This window comes from Oncorhynchus mykiss, chromosome 8 (assembly GCF_013265735.2).
Source record: "Oncorhynchus mykiss isolate Arlee chromosome 8, USDA_OmykA_1.1, whole genome shotgun sequence".
Lineage (NCBI taxonomy): Eukaryota > Metazoa > Chordata > Actinopteri > Salmoniformes > Salmonidae > Oncorhynchus > Oncorhynchus mykiss.
In genome coordinates this window covers 21,446,231-21,471,482 of record NC_048572.1, presented here as the reverse complement: position 1 = coordinate 21,471,482, position 25,252 = coordinate 21,446,231, and the positions used below count along the sequence as shown (strand labels likewise).

Sequence of the window (25,252 nt, the reverse complement as noted above, 5' to 3'; positions counted from 1 at the left end):
CATCTCTCCTCCTTCCAGACTTTTTCTTCTTTGGACTTTGTATGGCGATTGGCATCTAACTTTCATAGGTGTTTTGCCACGACTGGCCGACCGAAGTTCATCTTTCAATCACCCATGTGGGTATAACCAATGAGGAGATGGCACGTGGGTATCTGCTTCCATAAACCAATGAGGAGATGGGAGAGGCAGGATTTGCACCGCGCTCAGCTTCACAAATAGAACTAACTTCTATTTTAGCGCTTGGCAATGCACGCGAGCGATCGTTGGTGCGTGCGAGCAGTGTGGTCAGCATGTAAGGCACCATATCTCAGTGCTAGAGGCATCACTACAGACCCTGGTTCGATTTCAGGCTGTATCACAACCGGCCGTGATTGGGAGTCCCATAGGGCAGCACACAATTGGCCCAGCATCGTCCGGGTTAGGGTTTGGCCGGGGTAGGCCATCATTGTAAATAACAATTTGTTCTTAAAAAAACATATTCGGGATCGGTGTCCTGTCCACGGGACGGTTAAGCAAATGTAGGCTAATGCGATTAGTATGAGGTTTTAAGTAACAATAACATTTCCCAGGACAAAGACATCTCTGGTATTTGCAGAAAGCTTAAATTCTTGTTAAGCTAACTGCACTGTCCAATTTACAGTAGCTATTACAGTGAAAGAATACCATGCTATTGTTTGAGGAGAGTGCACAATTTTGAACATGAAAAGTTGTTAATAAACAAACTAAGCACATTTTGAACAGAAATGCAATGGTTCATTGGATCAGTCTAAAACTTTGCATTTACACTGCTGCCATCTAGTGGCCAAAATCTACATTGCACCTGGGCTGGAATAATACAACATGGCCTTTCTCTTGCATTTCAAAGATGATGGTACAAAAAAAACACAACAGAACGGTTGTTTATTTCTTTGTATTATCTTTACCAGCTCTATTGTGTTATATTCTCCTACATTCCTTTCACATTTCCACAAACTGCAACGTGTTTCCTTTCAAATGGTACTAAGAATATGCATGTCCTTGCTTAAGGGCCTGAGCTACAGGTAATTAGATTTGGGTATGTCATTTTAGGAGTAAATTGAAAAAAGGGGCGGATCCTTAAGAGGTTGACTTGCCTAGTTAAATGAAATAAAAATAAAAAGAATAAGCTACGAACACAATTGCATTTAATCGATGGAAATTTGGTCTTGCCATTCATCTGCTGCCATCACTTAATATTTCAGAATGATAATGCACGATACCATGTCACAAGGATCTGTACACAAGTCCTGGAAGCTGAAAATGCCCCAGTTCTCCCATGGCCTGCATACTCACCAGACATGTCACCCATTGAGCATGTTTGGGATTCTCTGGATGGACGTGTACGACAACGTGTTTCAGTACCTGCCAAATATACAACAACTTCGCACAGGCCACAATCAACAGCCTGATCAACTCTATGCTAAGGAGATGTGTCATGCTGCATGAGGCAAATGGTGGTCACACCAGACACTGAATGGTTTTCCGATCCACGCCCCTATGTTTAAGGTATCTGTGACCAACAGATGCATATCTGTATTCCCAGTCATGTGAAATCCATAGACTAGGGCCTAATGCATTTATTTCAAATGTACTTATTTCCTCATATGAACTGTAATTCAGTAAAATCTTTGAAATTGTTTCATGTTGCATTTATATTTTTGTTCAGTGTATATAAATTAGATCTAATCAACCCATTAACGTAGGTCTTCCACACCTCACTGCCCTATGATCACCTTAAATGTTAATGAAAACAAACATCATCAATTAATCAGCTAGTCTAAAACACCCCACCTGAGTCACTTTTTATGTCATTAAATAAATAGCTACAATAGCCAATGACCAATAGCATTGCAATTTATTACAGAATAGTAGGCCTACAAGTACCTTCTATTTGGCTGTTTTATCACTGGTGAACGTCACCTATCTTCTTAGGGATTGTTAAATTACATTTGGCATGTAGCCTATGTAAGCCTACAGGCTTAATGGTTAACCATTGAACTAAGTACTACTATACTTACTTTCAGTATTCCCATTCTAAGATAAAACAGCTCAGAGAGTTTCTAGGAGTAATGTTTGAAAGACAACTGGTTCTATTTTAGTCTGAGTTCTCAGTACCTCCTATTTGGCTGATTTGAGTTAGTATAAAAGGTCATGGGCCTATCTTTAAGCAGGGGTGTGCAGTTGAACTCAACAACAATTATTTTGATCAAGTGTTGCCTCTTGCCTGTCTTGGCTGCTCAACAAATATACTCCTCTTCCCAACGGACACCGTGGCTGTCAGACTGGTTGGTCGACCTGAGCACTGGGTGCCGCCTGTGGATGAAACACGGAAGAGTTCATTCAAGGAATCTACTGTGGAGATACAGGCAGGATAGAAGCACACGGAGCGCATCGGGATCCTTTGATTTACAGCAAACCTTCCTGAAGAAAATTATCCCATGAAGACGAGACAAATGTGTCTCCATATGCAATTTCGTTGCGTAACTTTGGATAGAATCTGAGATGTTGGGAAAGGAGAAACTTAATGGATTCTTTGTCGTTTGGACTATACTTTCCGCGTTTGGCGAAAAACTCGGTAAGTAAACTAACCGTCGTTAAAGCAACAGCGATTTACACGTTTACCCATGATTTATTTTTTTGACTACAACAGATTGTTGGTAACAGGTCTCGCTACTTTATATTCAATGGAAACGGAATATTCCTTGATTCAGCATGGCACCGATAATTTGACATTTTACTAGACTTTGGTGTGCCATGTGTTGAAAGCACACCAGGCGGTTTTTATGTGCCTTAAACACATGGCACATAAAGGGTTAATAACACATTGTGTGTGGCTTGTTCAATAAGCCTCGAATGTTAAGTACTTGCCATAACTGGTTTGCCAATAATCAAATGTAACAATAGTGTGTGTCGTGTAATTACAATTAATCATGTATTTGTTACATTGAATCACTGTTAGGCTACATTGAGTTGAGATCAAACATGCAGGACGTTGTGAGAAAATAGAACCAGTCATTTTTTTCAGTTGTCTTTCAAACATTACTCCTTAACTCTCTGAGCTGTTTTACCTTAGAAGGGGAATATTGAAAGTAAGTATAGTAGTACTTAGTTCAATGGTTAACCATTAAACCTGTAGGCTTACATAGGCTACATACCAAATGTAATTTAACAATCCCTAAGAAGATAGGTGACTTTCACCAGTGATAAAACAGCCAAATAGGAGGTACTGGAGCTGAAACCATAATAGTTGTGTGTTTGATCATCCTCCTGTTTCACCACACTAATGGACGGCATGGCTCTCGATTCTGTAGTATTTGGCCTAATAGCCTACGTGCATTATAATGACAATGGAGCAGGGCCATCCTTTTGTGTCTGTGCTCCTGTGGTATTGTCTCCCCGTACCAAGGAGTCACCACTGGCTGCTGAACAATGCCCTACAGCGCCACGCATGCCTTAGCACTCAGTTTAGGAGACTCAGCCAAAGCTCTACCACTGGCTGCCTTTGGGATCCTTGTGTGGATCTATGCAGTGAACAGTTTTAGTCCGATGCACATTGTAGTCTGACAGAGCTGGGAAGAATTGATTCCTGTCATTATTTGATGGTGTTTTCCCCCTCTACCTGGTATTACAGTATGTTGAGCCTCCCTGCCTGTCACATTGCATCTGCTTCCACAGATCCCCCTCTGAGTGTGTGAAGTGAATATTTAATGTTTGTCCTGAGGGCAGGAGTCAGCCAGGTGTTCAGGAGAGACGATGAGAGATGCACTGGCATTTAACATGTAAATAGCATAATTATATTCTCTGTAAGTAAAAATAAATGCATGAGTTTGCTGGTGTATGACTGAAGTGAAAAAAGATGCATAAAGGTTTTACTCTAGTGAACTATGTGCACTGCATAGAGAGAAATGCAACCTTGCTATGAATGAGGAATCTCAAGGAACAAAAAACGCAATAAGTGAAATCTGACTGAAACCGCCAACACATGAGCCCATATCTGAGAGGATCAGATAAATGTCTAGGTCATTGAAGATCTATATAAACAAAACAATGTCTTAGTAGGTCTATCTGCTGGGGACACTGTCATGTAAACATTTTGTTGTACAGTAGGTATTTAAAGTGCATGTGGGCTGAACCTTGATTTTTATTGTTCCAAACAAACCACTACCCGAAAAGGCTCTTGAGGGGATCTTAAAGTGCCCACTCTGACCTTCTCCTACTTTACCGTTGTGTGACGATACCACCGCCCCTGCGCTTGCCCCCAGGTGGGTAGCTGCATCTTGTTTACATTTTTCCGTCCCGCTGTGGTGTCCGCCTCACATCTGGACTGAGTCCAGCCTTGGACCACAAAGGCCACTGTGTGTGCCTGCGCAGTGTGTGACGCTGACGTAACCATCACTGCATGGCTGTGGACTGGCCAGTCAAGTCAAAGCTGCCGTCATGTGTTTTTTAATAGCCTCATTCATTTGTCCACAGGCCAACTCATTTTCTTGAAATGTTTTTCCATTAAATGTGAGTTTACCTTCCTTGGAAAGAAGAGAGATCATTTAGAGATCCTTATCCAGAAACCAGTGTTATTTCATGCATGTTTTAGGCCTATGTGAAATGATCCTGCCATTGAAATCAAATCAAATTTTATTTGTCACATACACATGGTTAGCAGATGTTAATGCGAGTGTAGCGAAATGCTTGTGCTTCTAGTTCCGACAATGCAGTAATAACCAACAAGTAATCTAACTAACAATTCCAAAACTACTGTCTTGTACACAGTGTAAGGGGATAAAGAATATGTACATAAGGATATATGAATGAGTGATGGTACAGAGCAGCATAGGCAAGATACAGTAGATGGTATCGAGTACAGTATATGAGATGAGTATGTAAACAAAGTGGCATAGTTAAAGTGGCTAGTGATACATGTATTACATAAGGATACAGTCGATGATATAGAGTACAGTATATACGTATGCATATGAGATGAATAATGTAGGGTAAGTAACATTATATAAGGTAGCATTGTTTAAAGTGGCTAGTGATATATTTACATCATTTCCCATCAATTCCCATTATTAAAGTGGCTGGAGTTGAGTCAGTGTCAGTGTGTTGGCAGCAGCCACTCAATGTGGACTATGTCTGGACTATGTGTTTCTGTTCTACATACATCTAAATTCAAGGGCCCAGTCCAAACACTAGCCCCTACCTCCAAGCCCCAACCTTCTAGGCACTTCATGTAGGCTAGATCTGAAGTAAATTGAATAGGGATGATGTATTGGGGATAGGTGTAAGCATAAGACATGTGATAGTAGCGCAACCTTTCCCTATGATAAGCTAGGTAGAATTTTCACCATATTGTTAATAAATATTGCTAATAATGTCACATCTACATGAAGTCTCTAGGGATTAGAGGGACAGGACCTAGGTCTGTGGGAAGCAGTCCGGTGGCTGGTCTCTGTGGGCCACAGCTGCCATGAAGCCCTTGCAGGCCTGTTAGTGCTGTCACAAGTGTTAATGCCACACCCAGGGGGACAGTGGATTAACCTATCTGTAAACAGTGTCCACTGTGCCACCAGGGTGCTGAGCTAGGCCCGAGGCGTGGGAGCCACTGACACACCACACACACACACACACACACACACACACACACACACGAAAGGGAAGCCCCACACCTTCTGAAAGAGCCTGGAGTTGGCCTAGCCCAAGCAGCTGAGCATATCAGACAGACACCCCACCTCTCGTACCACCCAAAGGGAATCTCTAGAAGAGAGAGCATTGCCTTTCTTGGAGGTTGTGTTTTTTTTGCTTAGCTGTGTCTGCATTCTTAAGCAGAAGTGCATCAGCCAGGTATTTCTGTGAAGTAACTCCTATTTGTTTTGACTTGTCTGTTTGAGAAGACGTTCGCTCATTGAGACATTGGCAAATTTTTACTCACTTTGATTGATGTAATTAAGACTGCCTTCCAATAGCTGTCATCAGAGCTTGTATTTGTCTGACACAATGCAATATGTACAGTGTCTTTTGTTTTGCTTGTCTTGACTTGTCTCCCTCCCTCAATGTCCACTTAATATACGTTATTCCTTTCATATGTACTGGCACATTCTCTATCTAGACCTGCTGCTTTCCTTGATTCATTTCAAACTGTCAGCTTGGTAAAATTAGTCATGTTGGCTAGCTAGCAAACTGAACAAAATGTCTCATTTACTGGTGAGGTTGTTTGGCGTGTTTGTGGAGTGAAAGTTGAGCCTTGAATGGTGAATGTTCTTATTTGCCTTCCAGTTTGAGAGAGTTAGTGTCTTTCTCCACCAAACTCCACCATCACGTGTGTTCCTCATATCATGGTTTAACTAGTCTTAAACAATTTAACAGAAATACAACACCAAAATGGAGACGGAACTTCTTCTGATCTAACTTGACTTCTCTCCTATGGTTTTGTCCAGATGACGGTTGTGGCCACTCCATGCTGGGCCCAGAGAGCGGTGTCCTCTCCTCTAAGAACTACCCGGGAACCTACCCCAACAACACCTGGTGCGAATGGAAGATCCGCGTGCCAGAGGGCAACAGCCTGGTCCTCAGGTTCGGAGACCTGGACGTGGAGGCACGGGACTGCCAGTCGGACTACGTCAAGGTCCTCAAGGGTGTCTACGGAGGCGAGCATGGTAAGTCTGAGTCAGCCATCTTGGCCTTGGCTATTGTCTCTCTGGTTCTATGTGGTGATGAAAGTGTGACCTAGCTAGCGGTGGTGCTGCACAGACCACAGTCTTCATAACATTCCTTCTCCACAGATGAAAAGCACATGTCAGACTGAGCTTCCCTATTCACTGAGTCAAGGACAGAGTTTCTTCTGGGGGATTTTTCTATATATAAAGAGCCGGAGGAGAAGGCGGATGTCTTTGTTGTACTTGAGAATAACCTCACACAAGGAGGAAGTTGTGGGTGATCCTGATGGTCCGAGGACATCCAAGCCAACAGAAGGACATTGAGCTCCAAAAGTATTGGGACAGTGAAATTTTTTGATTGTTGTTTTGTCTCTGTACTCCAAAACTTTGGTATTTTCATCCATATTGGGTAAACCGTTTACAGAAGTTTTTGTACATAGTATTTTAGGGGACCAAAAGTATTGGGACAGATTCACTAGCTGTGAAAAGTTTAGTATTTGGTCCCATAATCATAGCATACAACAAAGTATGCTTGTTGTATACTGAACAAAAATATAAATGTAAAAATGTCAAAGATTTTACTGAGTTACAGTTTATATAGGGAAACCAGTCAATTGTAATAAATGAATTAGGCCCTAATCTATGGATTTCACATGATTGGGAATACAGATATGCATCTGTTGGTCACAGATACCTTAAAAAAAATATGGGCGTGGATCAGAAAACCAGTCCGTATCTGGTGTGACTACCATATGCCTCATACAGTGCGACACATATCCTTTGCATAAAGTTGATCAGTGTGCTGATTGTGACCTGTGTAATGTATTTTTTTTGTGTGTTTTTTTCATAATTTATTTATTTGCTACCCCCCTCTCCTCAAATTCGTGGTTTCCAATTGGTAGTTACACTCTTGTCTTATCGCTGCAACTCCCGTACAGACTCGGGAGAGACGAAGGTTGAGAGCGGTGCGTATTCTGAAACACAACCCAACCAAGCCGCACTGCTTCTTGACACAATGCCCACTTAACCCGGAGGCCAGCCGCACCAATGTGTCAGTGGAAACACCGTACACCTGGCGACCGTGTCAGCGTGCACTGCGCCCGGCCCGCCACAGGAGTTGCTCGTGCGCGATGGGACAAGGACATCCCTGGCGGCCAGACCCTCCCCTAAACTGCACGACACTGGGACAATTGTGCACCGCCCCATGGGTCTCCCAGTCATGGCCGGCTGCAACAGAGCCTGGACTCGAACACAGTGCCTTAGACCACTGCGCCACTCGGGAGGCCCGGCCTGTATAATGTTGTCCAACTCCTCTTCAATGACTGTGTGTAGTTGCTGCATTTTGGCGGGAACTGAAAAATGCTTTCGTACACGTCGATCCAGAGCATCCCAAACATGCTCAATGGGTGACATGTCTGGTGAGTATGCAGGCAATGTAAGAACTGGGACATTTTCATCTTCCAGGAATTGTGTACAGATCCTTGTGCATTGTCATGCTGAAACATGAGGTGATGGCGGCAGATTAATGGCATGACAATGGGCCTCAGGATATCATGGGGTCTCTGTGCATTAAAATTGGCATCAATAAAATGCTATTGTGTTTGTTGTCCGTATCCCCACGGACACCATGGGACATTCTTTACACAACTTTGACATCAGCAAACCGCTCGCCCACCTGCCCGGTACAGTTGAAACCAGGATTCATCCGTGAAGAGCACACTTCTCCAGTGTGCAAGTGGCCATCGAAGGTGAGCATTTGCCAGGTGTCAGGTGGATGGATTATCTTGGCGAAGGAGAAATGCTCACTAACCAATGTAAAGAAATGTGCACAACGTGAGAGAAATAAGCTATTTGGGCTTCTGGAACATTTCTGGGATTTTTTATTTCAGCTCATGGGACCAACACTTTACATGTTGTGTGCTATGAATATGGGACCAACACTTTACATGTTGTGTGCTATGAATATGGGACCAACACTTTACATGTTGTGTGCTATGAATATGGGACCAACACTTTACATGTTGTGTGCTATGAATATGGGACCAAATATGTAATGTTTTGCTACTTTAATACACATATATGTGGATTTGTCCCAATACATTTATTCACCTAAAATGGGGGGAATATGTACAAAGAGTGCTGTAATTTGTAAACAGTTCACCTGATATGGATGAAAATTTCCCCAAATTAAAGCTGACAGTCTGCACTTTAACCTCCGTCATTGTATCATTTCAAATCCAAAGTGCTGCAGTACAGGGTCAAAACAATCAAAAATGTGTCACTATCCCAATACTTTTGGAGCTCACTGTATTTCATTGTAGGCTCTCTTTTACCTTGATCTCTATGGGCTTTGATGGGGTTTGACCATATTTGTTGGTGGGTTTGACAAGTGCTGTTGGGTAGTTCCACCTCAAAAAGCACAAGAAAGGTTTCGACACCAACCATATCAGATTGTTCTGAAATCTTTTCTGTTGTTAGAAACAGATAAGATTAGCATTCCTGCAACATTATTTTGTTTCTAATATTATTTTATCTTTGAGAAATTAAGCTAATTGATTGCATCTAAATTGGCCATTTAAATGTATAGGATTCATATAATATTACAAAAATATAGTACCTAGCATTCGATTTGGACCAAACCTTTTTCTAACAATGAGTTAGACCTGAGGAATCCAAAGGAATGGTCAAAAGCCACCTACAGACACCGCACGCCAATCCCACCTAACGAGTATATAGTATCAGTTCTCTGTGTCTGACAAGTAGTATGGACCTGCGGCTTGGAGTATTGTTTCTTCATCCTATGAAATGTATTCCCAGTGAATTTGGTGATATTTTCCCCCTTTCAGAGAAATTAGTCATTGAATGTGTTAGGTTTATGTCCCATCCTACATCCTGATATTACCAGGTTCTGACTAGAGGTCAACTGATTAATCGGAATGGCTGATTAATTAGGGCCGATTTCAAGTTTTCATAACAATCGGTAATCTGCATTTTTGGACACCGATCATGGCCGATTACATTGCACTCAACGAGGAGACTGAGTGGCAGGCTGACTACCTGTTATGTTATGTGAGTGCAACAAGGAGCCAAGGTAAGGTGCTAGCTAGCATTAAACGTATCTTATAAAAAACAATCGATCTTAACATAATCACTGGTTAACTACACATGGTTGATATTACTAGTTTATCTAGCTTGTCCTGCGTTGCATATAGTCGATGCAGTGCCTGTTAATTTATCATTAAATCATAGCCTACTTCATCAAACGGGTGATTTAACAAGCCCATTCACAAAAAAAGCACTGTCGTTGCACCAATGTGTACTTAACCATAAACATCAATGCCTTTTTTAAAATCAATACACAAGTATATATTTTTAATCCTGCATATTTAGTGAATATTGCCTGCTAACATGAATTTCTTTTAACTAGGGAAATTGTGTCACTTCTCTTGCGTTCTGTGCAACAGAGTCAGGGTATATGCAGCAGTTTGGGCTGCCTGGCTCGTTGTGAACTGTGAGGACTATTTCTTCCTAACAAAGACGGGCAACTTCTCCAAACGGGGGATGATTTAACAAAAGCGCATTTGCGAAAAAAGCATAATCGTTGCACGAATGTACCTAACCATAAACATCATTGCCTTTCTTAAAATCAATACACAGAAGTATATATTTTTAATCCTGCATATTTAGTTAAAATAAATTCATGTTAGCAGGCAATATTAAGTTAGAGAAATTGTTACTTTTTTTGCGTTCATTGCACTCAGAGTCAGGGTATATGCAACAGTTTGGGCCGCCTGGCTCTTTGCCAGAATTTTACGTAATTATGACATAACATTGAAGGTTGTGCAATGTAACAGGAATATTTAGACTTATGGATGCCACCCATTAGATAAAATATGGAACGGTTCCGTATTTCACTGAAAGAATATACGTTTTATTTTCTAAATGACAGTTTCCAGATTTTACCATATTAATGACCGAAAGGCTCGTATTTCTGTGTGTTATTATGTTATAATTAAGTCTATGATTTGATATGTGATAGAGCAGTCTGACTGAGCGGTGGTAGGCAGCAGCAGGCTCGTAAGCATTCATTCAAACAGCACTTTCATGCTCTTCGCTGTGCTTCAAGCATTGCTCTGTTTATCAAATCGTCATTGTGTCAAGAGATATAGTACTAAAACACTTGAGCGTCTCTCTTGATCCTAGGTCCTGGCAGAGTTGTGCAGACTCAGGACAACCGAGCTTTGAAGGAATACGCAGATTTAAAGAGGAGTCCGTAATTTGCTTTCTAATAATCATAATCTTTTCCTCAAAGAAGTTCATGAATTTATCACTGCTAAAGTGAAAGTCATCCTCTCTTGGGGAATGCTGCTTTTTAGTTAGCTTTGCGACAGTATCAAAAAAGATTGTTCTTATTTTCCTCAATTAAGTTAGAAAAATGGGATGATCGAGCAGCAGTAAGGGCTCTTCGGTACTGTCTTTCCAAGCTAGTCGGAAGACTTCCAGTTTGGTGTGGCGCCATTTCCGTTCCAATTTTCTGGAAGCTTGCTTCAGAGCTCGGGTATTTTCTGTGTACCAGGGAGCTAGTTTCTTATGAAAAATGTTTTTAGTTTTTAGGGGTGCAACTGCATCTAGGGTATTGCGCAAGGTTAAATTGAGTTCCTCAGTTAGGTGGTTAACTGATTTTTGTCCTCTGGCGTCCTTGGGTAGACAGAGGGAATCTGGAAGGACATCAAGGAATCTTTGTGTTGTCTGTGAATTTATAGCACGACTTTTGATGGTCCTTGGTTGGGGTCTGAGCAGATTATTTGTTGCAATTGCAAACTTAATAAAATGGTGGTCCGATAGTCCAGGATTATGAGGAAAAACATTAAGATCCACAACATTTATTCCATGGGACAAAACTAGGTCCAGAGTATGACTGTGACAGTGAGTGGGTCCAGAGACATGTTGGACAAAACCCACTGAGTCGATGATGGCTCCGAAAGCCTTTTGGAGTGGGTCTGTGGACTTTTACATGTGAATATTAAAGTCACCAAAGATTAGAATATTATCTGCTATGACTACAAGGTCCGATAGGAATTCAGGGAACTCAGTGAGGGACGCTGTATATGGCCCAGGAGGCCTGTAAACAGTAGCTATAAAAAGTGATTGAGTAGGCTGCATAGATTTCATGACTAGAAGCTCAAAAGACGAAAACAGCATTTTTTTTTGTTGTTGTAAATTGAAATTTGCTATCGTAAATGTTAGCAACACCTCCGCCTTTGCGGGATGCACGGGGGATATGGTCACTAGTGTGGCCAGGAGGTGAGGCCTCATTTAACACAGTAAATTCATCAGGCTTAAGCCATGTTTCAGTCAGGCCAATCACATCAAGATTATGATCAGTGATTAGTTCATTGACTATAATTGCCTTTGAAGTAAGGGATCTAACATTAAGTAGCCCTATTTTAAGATGTGAGGTGACTTCAAGCCTATCAACTCCTGAGATTAGGCTGGTGTAACCGATGTGAAATAGCTAGCTAGTTAGCAGGGTGCGCGCTAATGGCGTTTCAAACGTCACTCGCTCTGAGACTTGGAGTAGTTGTTCCCCTTGCTCTGCAAGGGCCGCGGCTTTTGTGGAGCGATGGGTAACGATGCTTCGAGGGTGGCTGTTGTCGATGTGTTCCTGGTTCAAGCCCAGGTAGGGGCGAGGAGAGGGACGGAAGCTATACTGTTACACGGGCAATACTAAAGTGTCTATAAGAACATCCAATAGTCCAAGGTATATGAAATACAAATGGTAAAGAGAGAAATAGTCCTATATTTCCTATAATAACCTAAAACTTCTTACCTTGGAATATTGAAGACTCATGTTAAAAGGAACCACCAGCTTTCATATGTTCTCATGTTCTGAGCAAGGAACTTAAACGTTAGCTTTCTTACATAGCACATATTTCACTTTAACTTTCTTCTCCAGCACTTTGTTATTACATTATTTAAACCAAATTGAACATGTTTCATTATTTATTTGAGGCTAAATTGATTTTATTGATGTATTATATTAAGTTAAAATAAGTGTTCATTCAGTGTTGTTGTAATTGTCATTATTACAAATAAATACATTTAAAAAAAATGGCCTATTAATCGGTACCAGTTTTTTTTGGTCCTCCAATTATCGGTGTTGGAAAAATCATAATCGGTCGACCTCTAGTTCTGACCCCCCTTAGTCATAGTATTTCTGACAAGTAATTAGACGTCTTGGGTTTTCTCCATGTTAGCAGCGCGTAGCACCACACAGAAAGCGTTTGTCATGCAGCGCTATAGCAGGATGTCTCTCCTCCAGCCTGCCACTACTACTCTGAGTAAGAATTACTGGGCTGGAGGGAGGCTGGTGTGAAGAGCAGGATATGGGCTGAGGGTAGTGTTGAGCTGCTATATCCATCATGCTGTGGTGAATGATCATCATGCCCACTTTGCAATCCACCCACAGCTGAGGTTACCAATACAGAGGCCAGGGTGTCAGAGGCCCTTTGAAACCTCAGTGGTGAAACACGGAATGCCTTGGCTTCTCTCCTCAACAGCTTCCTGGTGAAAGTATTCCATCACTGACCAGGTTTCACAACATGCTTTGCTCATAAATATCCTTAGGAATTTGTGATATTTACAGTATCCCATTCCCGGTCATACCTTGAAAGTTGTATTTTCACACTTCTTTGAAACTCCTTATATGACCCTTCAAATGTTCCGTAGGGCAATAGGACTGGGGAATGTAATAATTTTTTCATCATGAAATCCCTCAGGGTTGTTGACGTGTAGTTCAGTGAGGGAGTGGATATAGTGATTTCCACCCAGAGGATGTGGTTGCCATGGAGCTGACTGGTGGAGGCCTCATGTTTCATCATGGTGGTCAGGTGAAGCAAAGCCACACATGCCATTGAGACCAAACATAACCAGCATGGGTCTCAGCCAGGCAGCCAGGTCTTTGGAAAGGGCCCTGGGCACTGTGCTGGGTTTGGGTGTCTCTCTCTCTCTCCCCCTCCCTTTGTCTGCAAAAGGGAAGCATTTTTTCCTCCTGTGTGCGATAGAGAGGAAGAGCTGTTCAGATGACATGTGATTTGGGTTGTTGGGGCTGAAAATAGAGAGCCTGTCAGGGAGACCTGGAGAGACAAACAGCCCCTGTGGGGTGGTGGGTAGGGGGGACCGTGTAGATGGCAGGTCAGAACCTGTCTGCCTCTCCCACCTCTCTGACCTCAGATATGGTCGCACCATCTTGTGTTGGTCATTTGGAATATGAAATAAGGTCACATTGCTGTCAAAATGCAGATGAATGGTGGTTATGATAGACCTATGTCCATCTCTCCTGTTGCAGTGTATGGGACGTTCTGTGGCAGCCTGAAGTCCTACCCAAGAGAGGTACACACGGACTCCAATGAGGTCATGGTCCAGTTCCGCAGCGGGCGCCACATCTCAGGCCGAGGGTTCCTGTTCTCCTACTCCTCAGGGGACCACAGAGGTTTGAGACTCTCCCTCTCTCGATCTACACCTAAACTAATGATTCAATGCTGTTTCATGCCAAAACAATGATCTTCATAAGAATACACCGTTGTCTGAATTCTACATGTGTTTTTCTGTGCGGTCCTTTGGTTGGCCTTCTCTTTCCACTAAGGACAGTCAGTGCTACTGGTTAATCAGCTGTGCCACGTGCCTGTCCTGTCCTCTCCTTAGGGTGAACCCAGAAGGGCTGTTTCTACTAGAGGTCGACCGATTAATTAGGGTTGATTTCATAACAATCGGAAATTGGTATTTTTGGGGGCCGATTTTGCCAATTTAAAAACATTAATTTGATTTTTTTATACCTTTATTTAACTTGTCAAGTCAGTTAAGAACACATTCTTATTTTCAATGATGACCTATGAACGGTGGGTTAACTGCCTTGTTCAGGGGCAGAACGACCGATTTTCACCTTGTCAGCTCGGGGTCCAATCTTGAAACCTTACAGTTAACTAGTCCAACGCTCTATCCACCTGCCTCTCATTGCACTCCAAGAGGAGCCTGTTACGCGAATGCAGTAGAAGCCAGGGTAAGTTGCTAGCTATTAAACTTATCTTATTATTATTATTTTTTTTACCTTGGCAAGTCAGTTAAGAACAAATTCTTATTTTCAATGACTGCCTAGGAACAGTGGGTTAACTGCCTGTTCAGGGGCGGAACGACAGATTTGTACCTTGTCAGCCCGAGGATTCGAACTTGCAACCTGTCGGTTACTAGTCCAACGCTCTAACCACTAGGCTAACCTGCCGCCCCTTATAAAAAACAATCAATCAATCATAATCACTAGTTATAACTACACATGGTTGATGATATTACTCGTTTATCTAGCGTGTCCTGCTTTGCATATAATCGATGCAACGCTGGGGGATGATTTAACAAAAGCGCATTTGCGAAAAAAGCACAATCGTTGGACGACTGTACCTAACCATAAACACCAATGGCTTTCTTAAAATCAATAAACAGAAGTATATATTTTTAAACCTGCATATTTAGCTAAAAGAAATCCAGGTTAGCAGGCAATATTAACTAGGTGAAATTGTGTCATTTTTCTTGCGTTCATTGCACTCAGAGTCGGGGTATATGCAACAGTTTGGGCTGCCTGGCTCATTGCGAACTAATTTGCCAGAATGTACGTAATTATGACATAACATTGAAGGTTGTGCAATGTAACAATACTATTTAGACTTAGGGATGCCATCTGTTAGATAAAATACCGAACGGTTCTGTATTTCACTGAAATAATAAACGTTTTGTTTTCGAAATGATAGTTTCTGGATTCGACCATATTAATGACCAAAGGCTCATATTTCTGTGTGTTATTATGTTATTATTAAGTCTGATTTGATAGAGCAGTCTGACTGAGCAGCAGCAGGCTCGTAAGCATTCATTCAAACAGCACTTTCGTGCGTTTTGCCAGCAGCTCTTCTCAAGCACAGCGCTGTTTATGACTTCAAGCCTATCAGCCTAATGGCTAGTGTAACCAATGTGAAATGGCTAGCTAGTTAGCTGGGTGTGCGCTAATACCGTTTCAAACGTCACTCGTGTGAGGTAGGGGCGAGGAGAGGGACGGAAGCTATACTGTTACACTGACAATACTATGGTGCCTATAAGAACATCCAATAGTCAAAGGTATATGCAATACAAATGGTATAGAGAGAAATAGTCCTATAAATAATATATTAACTACAACCTAAAACCTCTTACCTTGGAATATTGTCTCATGTTAAAAGGAACCACCAACTTTCATATGTTCTCATGTTCTGAGCAAGGAACTTAAACGTTAGCTTTTTTACTGGGCACATATATCACTTTTACTTCACCAACACTTTGTTTTTGCATTATTTAAACCAAATTGAACATGTTTCATTATTTATTTGAGGCTAAATAGATTTTTATTGATGTATTATATTAGGTTAAAATAAGTGTTCATTCAGTATTGTTGTAATTGTCATTATTACAAATACATTTAAAAAAAATTGGCCTATTAATCGGTATCTCCTTTTTTGGTCCTCCAATAATCGGTATCGGCGTTGAAAAAAATCATAATTGGTCGACCTCTAGTTTCTACATGCAGCATTATCAGACACAGCATAGACTGACGTAAGTCAGACCATATTGAATGACACACAGTCACGCTGTGTATGTGATGATCCAGGAGATTCCAGGAGTTTACAAACTGGTTTTGGTGGTTATACCTGTTTCCACCATTATTATGTTGTTGACCAAAACATCATGTAGTTGATCACTAAGAGCAATAACTGTGTGTGGTGCGGGTGTGTGTGTGTCTGTGCGAGTGTGACACGAATGCTCATCCCAGAGGGAGTGAAGGAAGCAGGGTCTACATCCTGTTGTTGTGGTCCTTTCTGCTCCACAGGGCTGGTTTCCTCTGTCTGCTCTACTACTGATCACATGGTATTTTCTCCCCTCATTGTCTCTCGGCTCCTCCCCTGTTTTCTGCCCTCAGATCTGCTCACATGTTTGGATAAAGGCAGCCATTTCTCAGATTTAAAATACAGGTAAGGTTGTTTCATATGTGGCTGTGTGTCTGAGACAAGTCAAATGTCTTGCTTTGAGTCCTTGGTTAACTGTAATGACAATAGATTCCTAGCTTGATTATGGGCCTTAATCAAAAATATTACCCCTTGTTATCCCTCAGCTAGTCAATTATCTAATTTCCTCAATATTCTGAAATATACAGTTGAAGTCGGAAGTTTACATACACTTAGGTTGGAGTTATTAAAACTTGTTTTTCAGCCACTCCACACATTTCTAGTTAACAAACTATAGTTTTGGCAAGTCGGTTAGGACATCTACTTTGTGCATGGCACAAGTAATTTTTCAATTTGTCCATTGTTTTCAGACAGTTTATTTCACTTCTAGTTCACTGTATCACTATTCCAGTGGGTCAGAAGTTTACATACACTAAGTTGACTGTGCCTTTAAACAGCTTGTAAAATTCCAGAAAATGGTGTAATGGCTTTAGACGCTTCTGATAGGCTAATTGACATCATTTGAGTCAATTGGAGGTGACCTGTGGATGTATTTCAAGGCCTACCTTCAAACTCAGTGCCTCTTTGCTTGACATCATGGGAAAATCAATAGAAATCCGCCAAGACTTCAGAAATTTTTTTTTTGTAGACCTCCAGCAATTTCCAAACGCCTGAAGGTACCACGTTCATCTGTACAAACAGTAGTATGCAAGTGTAAACACCATGGGACCACGCAGCCGTCATACCGCTCAGGAAGAAGACACGTTCTGTCTTCTAGAGATGAACGTACTTTGGTGCGAAAAGTGCAAATCAATCCCAGAACAACAGGAAGGACCTTGTGAAGATGCTGGAGGAAATTGGTACAAAAGTATCTATATCCACAGTAAAATGAGTCCTATATTGACATAGCCTTTAACGCCGCTCAGCAAGGAAGAAGCCACTGCTCCAAAACCGCCGGTAAAAAATCCAGATTATGTTTTGCAACTGCACAGGGGGACAAAGATTGTACTTTTTGGAGAAATGTCCTCTGGTCTGATGAAACAAAAATATAACTGTTTGGCTATAATGAACATCATTATGTTTGGAGGAAAAAGGGGCTTGCAAGCCAAAGAACACCATCCCATCTGTGAAGCACAGGGGTGGCAGCATCAGGTTGTGGGGTTGCTTTGCTGCAGGAGGGATTGGTGGACTTCACATGATGCAATCTATTTTGTGAAGGAAAATGATGTGGATATATTGAAGTAACATCTCAAGACATCAGTCAGGAAGTTAAAGCTTGGTTGCAAATGGGTCTTCCAAATGGACAACGACCCCAAGCATACTTCCAAAGTTGGTATTGGAGTGGTCATCACAAAGCCCTGACCCCAATCCTATAGACAACTTGTGGGCAGAACTGAAAATGCGTGTGCGAGCAAGGAGGCCTACAAACCTGACTCAGTTCCACCAGCTCTGTCAGGAGGAATGGGCCAAAATTCACCCAACTTATTGTAGGAAGCTTGTGGAAGGCTACCCGAAATGTTTGACCAAAGTTAATCAGTTTAAAGGCAATGTTACCAAATACTAATTGAGTGTATGTAAACTTCTGACCCACTGGGAATGTGATAATTCTCTCTATTATTATTCTGACATTTCACATTCTTAAATAAAGTAGTGATCCTAACTGACCTAAGACAGGGCATTTTTACTTAAATTAAATGTCAGGAATTGTGAAAAACTGAGTTTAAATGTATTTTGCTAAGGTGTATATAAACATCTGACTTCAACTGTATATATACAATTTAGATTCAAGTATCTTATACGTCTCCATTAAGTCAATTTTGTCCCATTAGAGTGTAGTAATGTTGATGGTGTAAGCAGAGACCGTGTCTGGTGTGAAGTGATTACTTACCACTCCACTGAACCGTGTCCATCTGGGGAAATTGACAGGATGGGGCCAATGCGTTGTCAACAAGTATGTTCTATTGTTGTCTATCCTCACAGGAAGTACTGTCCGGCAGGATGCAAAGCAGTGGCAGGTGACATATCCGGGGACATTTCCCAGGGTTACAGGCATGTAAGTAAAAGTCTAGTCCTTCTCAAAGGTAGCCTATTCACTGTCTTTTTTCCAGGTTTATAAAGAGGACAGAAATGCTGTTTGGTCTCTGCCTCCCCCCAGGGGAAAGTTTTTAACCACAGATGTTGGTTTGCAGAGTAGGTATTTACGAGGAAACGTTGTGTTGTTGGAAGCCTTGGCAGCAGTTCTGTCCTAACAGGTTCTAGTCCCCTGAAGCAGCCAGCCAAGCACTTGTTTGTTTACCCTCGATTACATTGTCCTGTCTTCTGTCAGAGGAACACGACTGTTCTGAGGCACCACTTGGAGCACCTCAGCCCATAGGTGCTTCAAGGTCTGAATGGGCCCTTGTTAGGCGCAGAAACAGACACACCAGAAGCTGGACGTGAGAAGTTGTCCCCGGGCTAACCAGTCGTTGCTGGTGCTTTTGTCTGGCTGCTGTTGTGGAACACACATAAAGTGGTTGTGGAGGTATATTGGATGGGTCATCTGTTTATGTAACTGTGGTGCATTTTGACTCAGCAGCAGAGCTGGGCTTTGCTGTTAGGTTGCATCACAGGGCAGCCAAACCACAGGGGCAAGGCAACTGTAAAGCCTGGTCCAGTTGGGCTGTGTGAGTGTTTGTGTGTAACTCGGTCTGCTTTGTCTTAGGGCTTGTGTACTGTAGAATGCTTTGGGCTCATTACACACAGTTAGAGCTAGAGATGTCTACCTCTCTTTGTAAGGCTGTTTCATTGTAATACCTGGAAATAGTAGCTAATGTGTAATACCATAAGGTGTCTAACACTCTGAGGTGAACAGCCAAACACGCATATAGACTAAGCTCTGTGAGAAGATTCTGGTCACTGTATTCACCAAAATACTCCAGAACTGTAGTTATGCTAGTCCTCCTCTCTATGGGGCTCAGGATGCATTTCATGTGGGTCACCTGGATGGGTCAATCCCAGTGGTCCTCTGGCTCTGCTACCCTGGCCAGCCCTGCATGGGGTTCAGTATCTAAAAAGAGAGGGTCTTTCCAGACCAGGGACTTTCCAAGCCTCCTGAGGTTTTGCTCTCTCTGGGGTTTGATCAGGGCTATTGAGCGGCTGCCCACCGGCCAGGCGGTCAGTGTGACAGACAGCTCCAGGCTTAGGAAGCACAGCAGGGAGCCCCAGCCCCACAACAATAGGCCTGGAGGAGCACAACAACAGAGAACCTCTCAACGCTCCACCGTCTGCTGGGAAGAAGGATGAGCATCGAGGGCTTGGCGTGTGCCGAGGGCTTGGTGTGCATCCCAAATGGCACCCTATTCCCTTTATAGTGCACTACTTTTGAACAGGACCCATAGGGATCTGGTTGAAAGTAGTGCACTATATAGGGAATAGGGTGCCATTTGGGAGAGACTGGGCCAGAGCGATTGATTAGTCCGCGCAGGCTATTGTATAGGGAGGGTTTGGTGGAGGGCCTAGATTATGAGGAGATGATGCCTGTGGAACAGAAGGTGTTTATCTGTCCACTGCACCCATTCAATAGACACACTCATTAGCATTTAGACCAACACAACAGTCTGAATGACTTCTGGGCGGTTTGTAGTATGGCATTAATGGTTCCTCAGAGTCTATTTATTACAACCATACAAGACCTACACATTGTGGCTATGTATTTGATACACTGTGTATCTGTAATTAATGTGGTTATCATACCATATGTCATCATTCAGTGTTAATAAGCACTAAGTGAATTAATAATTTAGCAACATATTTTGTTGGTTGAAAGGTCTACTTAGTTAGTGCTTTTGACCCTTGGGAAATAACAGCAGGGAAGTAAGTGACAGCAGGGAAGTAAGTGACATTTTGATAGTTCCTCTCCTATTCTGTAGTATTTCACCCCCTGCTGCTAAGATGAAATAGTCTGCAGAGGTTTAGACAAGGAGGTTAACAGAAGCAGGACACATGGACAATCTCAGTTAGAACCAGACGGTCTTTGGCTGATGTAGTCAAGCCATTATCTAGTCTAATACGCTCCTACTAGTAGCAGTAGCACAAGCCTTGAACCCAGCCCTGCTCCAGCAACAGTCCATGATTAGTCTCTAGCCATAACTCTGACTGGGGCCATGATATACAAACTACCAGAGCCTATCCATCTGCTCCACCGGCTGACAGACAGGCAGGGCAGAGTTCAATGTATTTACGGTGTGGTAGTCGGCCCACCCGGCAGTGTATAAATGATCAGAGTAATAATAACGAGACAGTTAAATCTGACCCAAGAGCAGCTGTTAGTCCAGATAAGCGGCAGCCAGGCCTCTGTAAAGCAGCTCCTCAGGGCCCCAGCCACTGGCCCCCGATCTGTACCATGGAGCTGTCGAGCAGCCTCTCCCCCTCCCCTCCCTCCCCCACTCAGAGGAGAATAGTGCTCACCTATAACAGCCAGTCTGTAATGGCTTTTTACAGGGAAAGGGAGGAAATAGCTGCAGGCTGAAATGAGACGTAACTGATTTTAACACTGAGCTTTTACCTTGTCTCCATGTTGAAGTTAGATTATATATTTATATTTCTTTCAGTCTTTTTTCATCATGTTTGAACAACAATACTTTTTCAGAAATTCATTTTTCACCTATATTAGTGTTTGAGTGCTTGTTTCAATAGATCCTTGATGGACTTTATGGAGAATTTTTATCAGCAGAGCTACGGTTCATTTTTACAGCACTCCAGTGATTTCCATGTTAATTGTAAGGCATTTCACGTTGTCTTGTGGAGGAAATGCCTGTTTTTATCCATCAAAGAGCTCCTTTTAACCTGTCCCAGCCCTTCATTTCAGCAGCAGGGTGGGGCAATCTCTAAGAGGTAGGCATCTAGCTATTACAAAGGTACTGAATGTTATGTGACAAAGTACTGCTTTCCTAAGTAACGCACCACAGAGAAGTATGTTTGACATTCCTCCTACAGCTGCAATTACTGTAAATATTGACCCTGAATGCAATCACAATGTGCCTTTTTTTTCCCACGTGTAAATGAAGTGTGAAGTGATTGAGAATGCATGGGGCTTATTTTAGATTAGCGTCTACTGTGGCTCCATGTCATGAGATTTTAATTTGGGATGAGATGCCTGCGCTCCCACTGCTGACACAGATGAATGACGGGGAGCTGCACTGCTCTCCTATGTGCCATGTTGAAGGGAACCTCAGACATGAGAGGAATGGTGCACTGATGGAAGCAGTAGTCCAAGCTCATTCACTTTTGTTGAAAGTCCAAGTTTTATGTATGTATTTCGTGGCCCACACTCTCTTGGTGAAATGTTTATTGAATGGTAGCACCACACACAGTTTGGCTAGCTCAGACTTCCATTACGAGGGTGTCTGGAGTTTTACACTTCTCCCACCTTCTCTGTGTTTAGCCCTGGTTGTTATCTGAGCTGTGATTGTCTGTTATAGCATATCTGTCTCTTGTTCCAGACCTCTATGATGTGTTTGTCTTTCTCTATATCACACCTGTGGTCTCTGTGGTTTCAGACCTCAGTTCTGTATGTCTAATATATTATATCTCTCTGTTGTTTCAGACGTCTGTGCTGTGTAAGGCTGCCGTCCATGCAGGGGTTATCCTGGATGAGTTAGGAGGCTGGGTATCCGTGGAGACCCACAAAGGCCTGAGTCACTACCACGCCACCAGAGCCAATGGGATCCAATCCAAAGAGTGAGTACTGGGGAATTTACAGGCCATGACTCAGAGGATGGGCAGCACAACAGCAGTAGACTTGAATGTTAGGCCTCACATGTTGTCCTTCACAGCACTATAGGTTTTAGGTACCAATTGGTGTCCACAAACATTAGCCACTGGTTTAGGATTGATCTTTTTAACAGTCTGATGGAAGTTGTTGATAATAACTCTCCTAAGAGGAGCATAAACCTGCATGATGGGACAACTCTTATTTTTTATGTCATCTCTGCTTCGAGTCCTAAATAAATGTCTGCTGCCCCAGACCTTGGCCAGGTTTACCTAGGTAGAAACCAGATTAATCAGGCAGGGCTAGCTTGCTAGCATTCCTGCACTGTGATGATAGATTAGCTGGCTTCTCACAAATGTCAGAGACAGTCAGTCTTGCCTATGGCATTCATAGAGATGTATGATGGAGTTCTGAGGTGGGGGAAGAGAGAATAATAGTGTCCATCAGTCATAATTGACTAAAGCTTGTAGTTGTATAGTCAGTTTGTATACATGTAACACAGTGATGCATCACTAATATGATGACTGCAGAGTGAAGGCGAAGGGGCTTGAAATAATTTGATTTGATTCTTAAAGAAATGGCCATCCCTCAAGCTGTCCTTAATGTTCAGTGGGGGAGGAGGATTTTGTCATTTTGAAGTAATGCATGCAAACCTAACGTGATAAGTCGTTCATATCAAATAGGCTTCAGAGCCCCTAAGCCTAGCTATGTGAATGCATTGGTGCAGTGATAGCAAATCAAGTTGTGACATTTTGAAATATATAGGTTCGGTTTTCAAATATTACCCTGTATTGATTTGCCCTCTACACATATCGAGCACTGCACATCAATCAATCACTTTCTAAATGTGTAAATGTGAACTCTTATTATGTGTAGCAAATAAATCTTAATTGTAGCAGTACATAAACATTTTGTCCTACTGAACCTGTGTATTAACATATTGTACACTCACATTTTCTTTCTAGCCATGTAACAACATTGCACGAGCTTTGCAAACATATTCTATACAAAGGAAACATGCATGGGGTCTTTATACATTTTCTTCATTGCATTCACTGGCTGAACATGCACTGCTGAATTGAATATGTTCAGTGTTGTTCTCTGGCTCCTGAAAGAACTTTCTTCTGAAAAAGAGCTGTGTTATAAATGGACAACCCCAGCCTAATACAAGTCTAATTCTCCAAAGACTTGGCCTTTGCTGAAGGGGATGAATACTTGGGTTGTGTTAGAACATGAAGTTAACTAACACTCCAACAGTGTGTATAAAATGCAGCAAGGATTGGATGCTGTTAAGCCGTTGTGATAATACACGTTTGATTGAACTTGACTCCCTAATTGGATTCTGCTGGGTTAAGACATGAACAATATTTACTGTGACAATGCACCATGCTTCCCACTACCCAGGGTGGCTGACCTTGATGATGTAACAGTCCCCTGACCCAGTCTCTGCCCAATTTGGAAGAAAGGATCAATATCTGGTTTGATAATGACTCTGTTATTGGAAATGGATCAGCTCAAACCAAGATGGATACCTGTGTATGTTTTTATTCGTGTTGTAGTAGGAACCGTTTCTTTTTGACTGTTAGATAATAGATCATTTCGACACTCCCAGGTGCAGGTGAAAGTCAGTACCCACGTTAAAGTGTTTGATCTTTTGTACTTTTACACACCTCTTATCGCCCATAAATATAATTTAACCACCACGTCTGCTTTTCTGAACTGTTCAAAGAAGAAATACATCTGATCCAGGAAGCTGGTGAAAATGAGAGATCGTTGAGTGATGGTGGAGAAATATAAAATTCTCCCAACTAGCCACTGTAATTAACACCAATCCTGGTGTCTTAATGTGTTCAGCTTTATCCCCCAGCTATAGGGCACTAGGAGAGAAGAGACTACACAGGGAAGGGCAGGGGAAACGAAGCACAGGGTTCTTGGTGAAGGCTGATTTGGGAAGAGAAATAGGGAGGGGGGGGGGGGGGGGAGGGGGGGGACGACACAATCTGGTGATGCTTCTTTGTGGCCACAATGGGTGATCCTCCACAATGGCAGGCTCTCCACAATGGCAGGCCCTCAATCTATCACTGTAATTGTAATCGTTGAAGCTCACGGCCCGTCATTGATGGATATTATTTTTCTTCTTCCAGCGGCTCTTTGTCCGAAGCGCTCTTCACGTTCCTCATTAATGGTAACATTTGTTTTGTTCTCTTTCTCTACTGTTTTTATGCTCTTAAATGGTTGTTTCTCAAACTACAGTTTCTGAGGCCATTGTCTTTATCACGTAATAAAATGTGCTGCATTTTCACCAGGAAGGAATGTAATCAAAGCCTACCACTTACTAAATTAAACATTTTATGCCAGGATTTCTGATGACTTACTGATAGTTGTTGAAAAAGGAAGTAATTGACAGTCAAACGGGGTAAAAGATCTGGTTTGGAAAATGAAAGCTTGGTGTGAAGCGTGGGAACCCTGTATCTCTTGTCTGTGTGATATTTTCATACAGCTGTTTGCATTCTGGCACAGTTTCATCCAGTCAGTCGGCTATAACTGTGGAGGTTCTGGCTATCTATATCACAGGCAGGCAGGCCTGGGAAAGCTCACAAATCAACTGTTGGTGTCACAGTACAGATGTGTTCAGACACTTGACGGTACAACAGCTGTGTCAGAAGACAGACTGCACTTATTAGGCTTATTTCCTCTCAGTTACTCTGGACAACAATACACATTTTCAAATACTGTAAGTTGTGATGTAAAATGTGTCTCATTCCCAATTTACAGTTGTCATGTTTCTTGTAGACACTCTCACTCTCTTTGCTCTC

The 25,252-nt window shown here is 42.3% G+C and overlaps 1 protein-coding gene across 1 annotated transcript in view; it reads left to right on the top strand.

Annotated features, from left to right (window-relative positions):
* The first annotated feature begins 2,188 nt into the window (after window positions 1-2,188).
* The window catches only part of LOC110529592 (discoidin, CUB and LCCL domain-containing protein 1), a 43,676-nt gene continuing 20,612 nt past the window's right edge, over window positions 2,189-25,252 (top strand). The window contains exons 1-7 of the mRNA XM_021611935.2: window positions 2,189-2,593; window positions 6,450-6,668; window positions 14,017-14,160; window positions 16,663-16,714; window positions 18,668-18,740; window positions 22,272-22,405; window positions 24,581-24,621. Of these exons, the coding sequence (XP_021467610.1) occupies window positions 2,521-2,593; window positions 6,450-6,668; window positions 14,017-14,160; window positions 16,663-16,714; window positions 18,668-18,740; window positions 22,272-22,405; window positions 24,581-24,621 (736 nt within the window). The 5' untranslated portion in view covers window positions 2,189-2,520. The remainder of the gene's footprint in view (window positions 2,594-6,449; window positions 6,669-14,016; window positions 14,161-16,662; window positions 16,715-18,667; window positions 18,741-22,271; window positions 22,406-24,580; window positions 24,622-25,252) is intronic.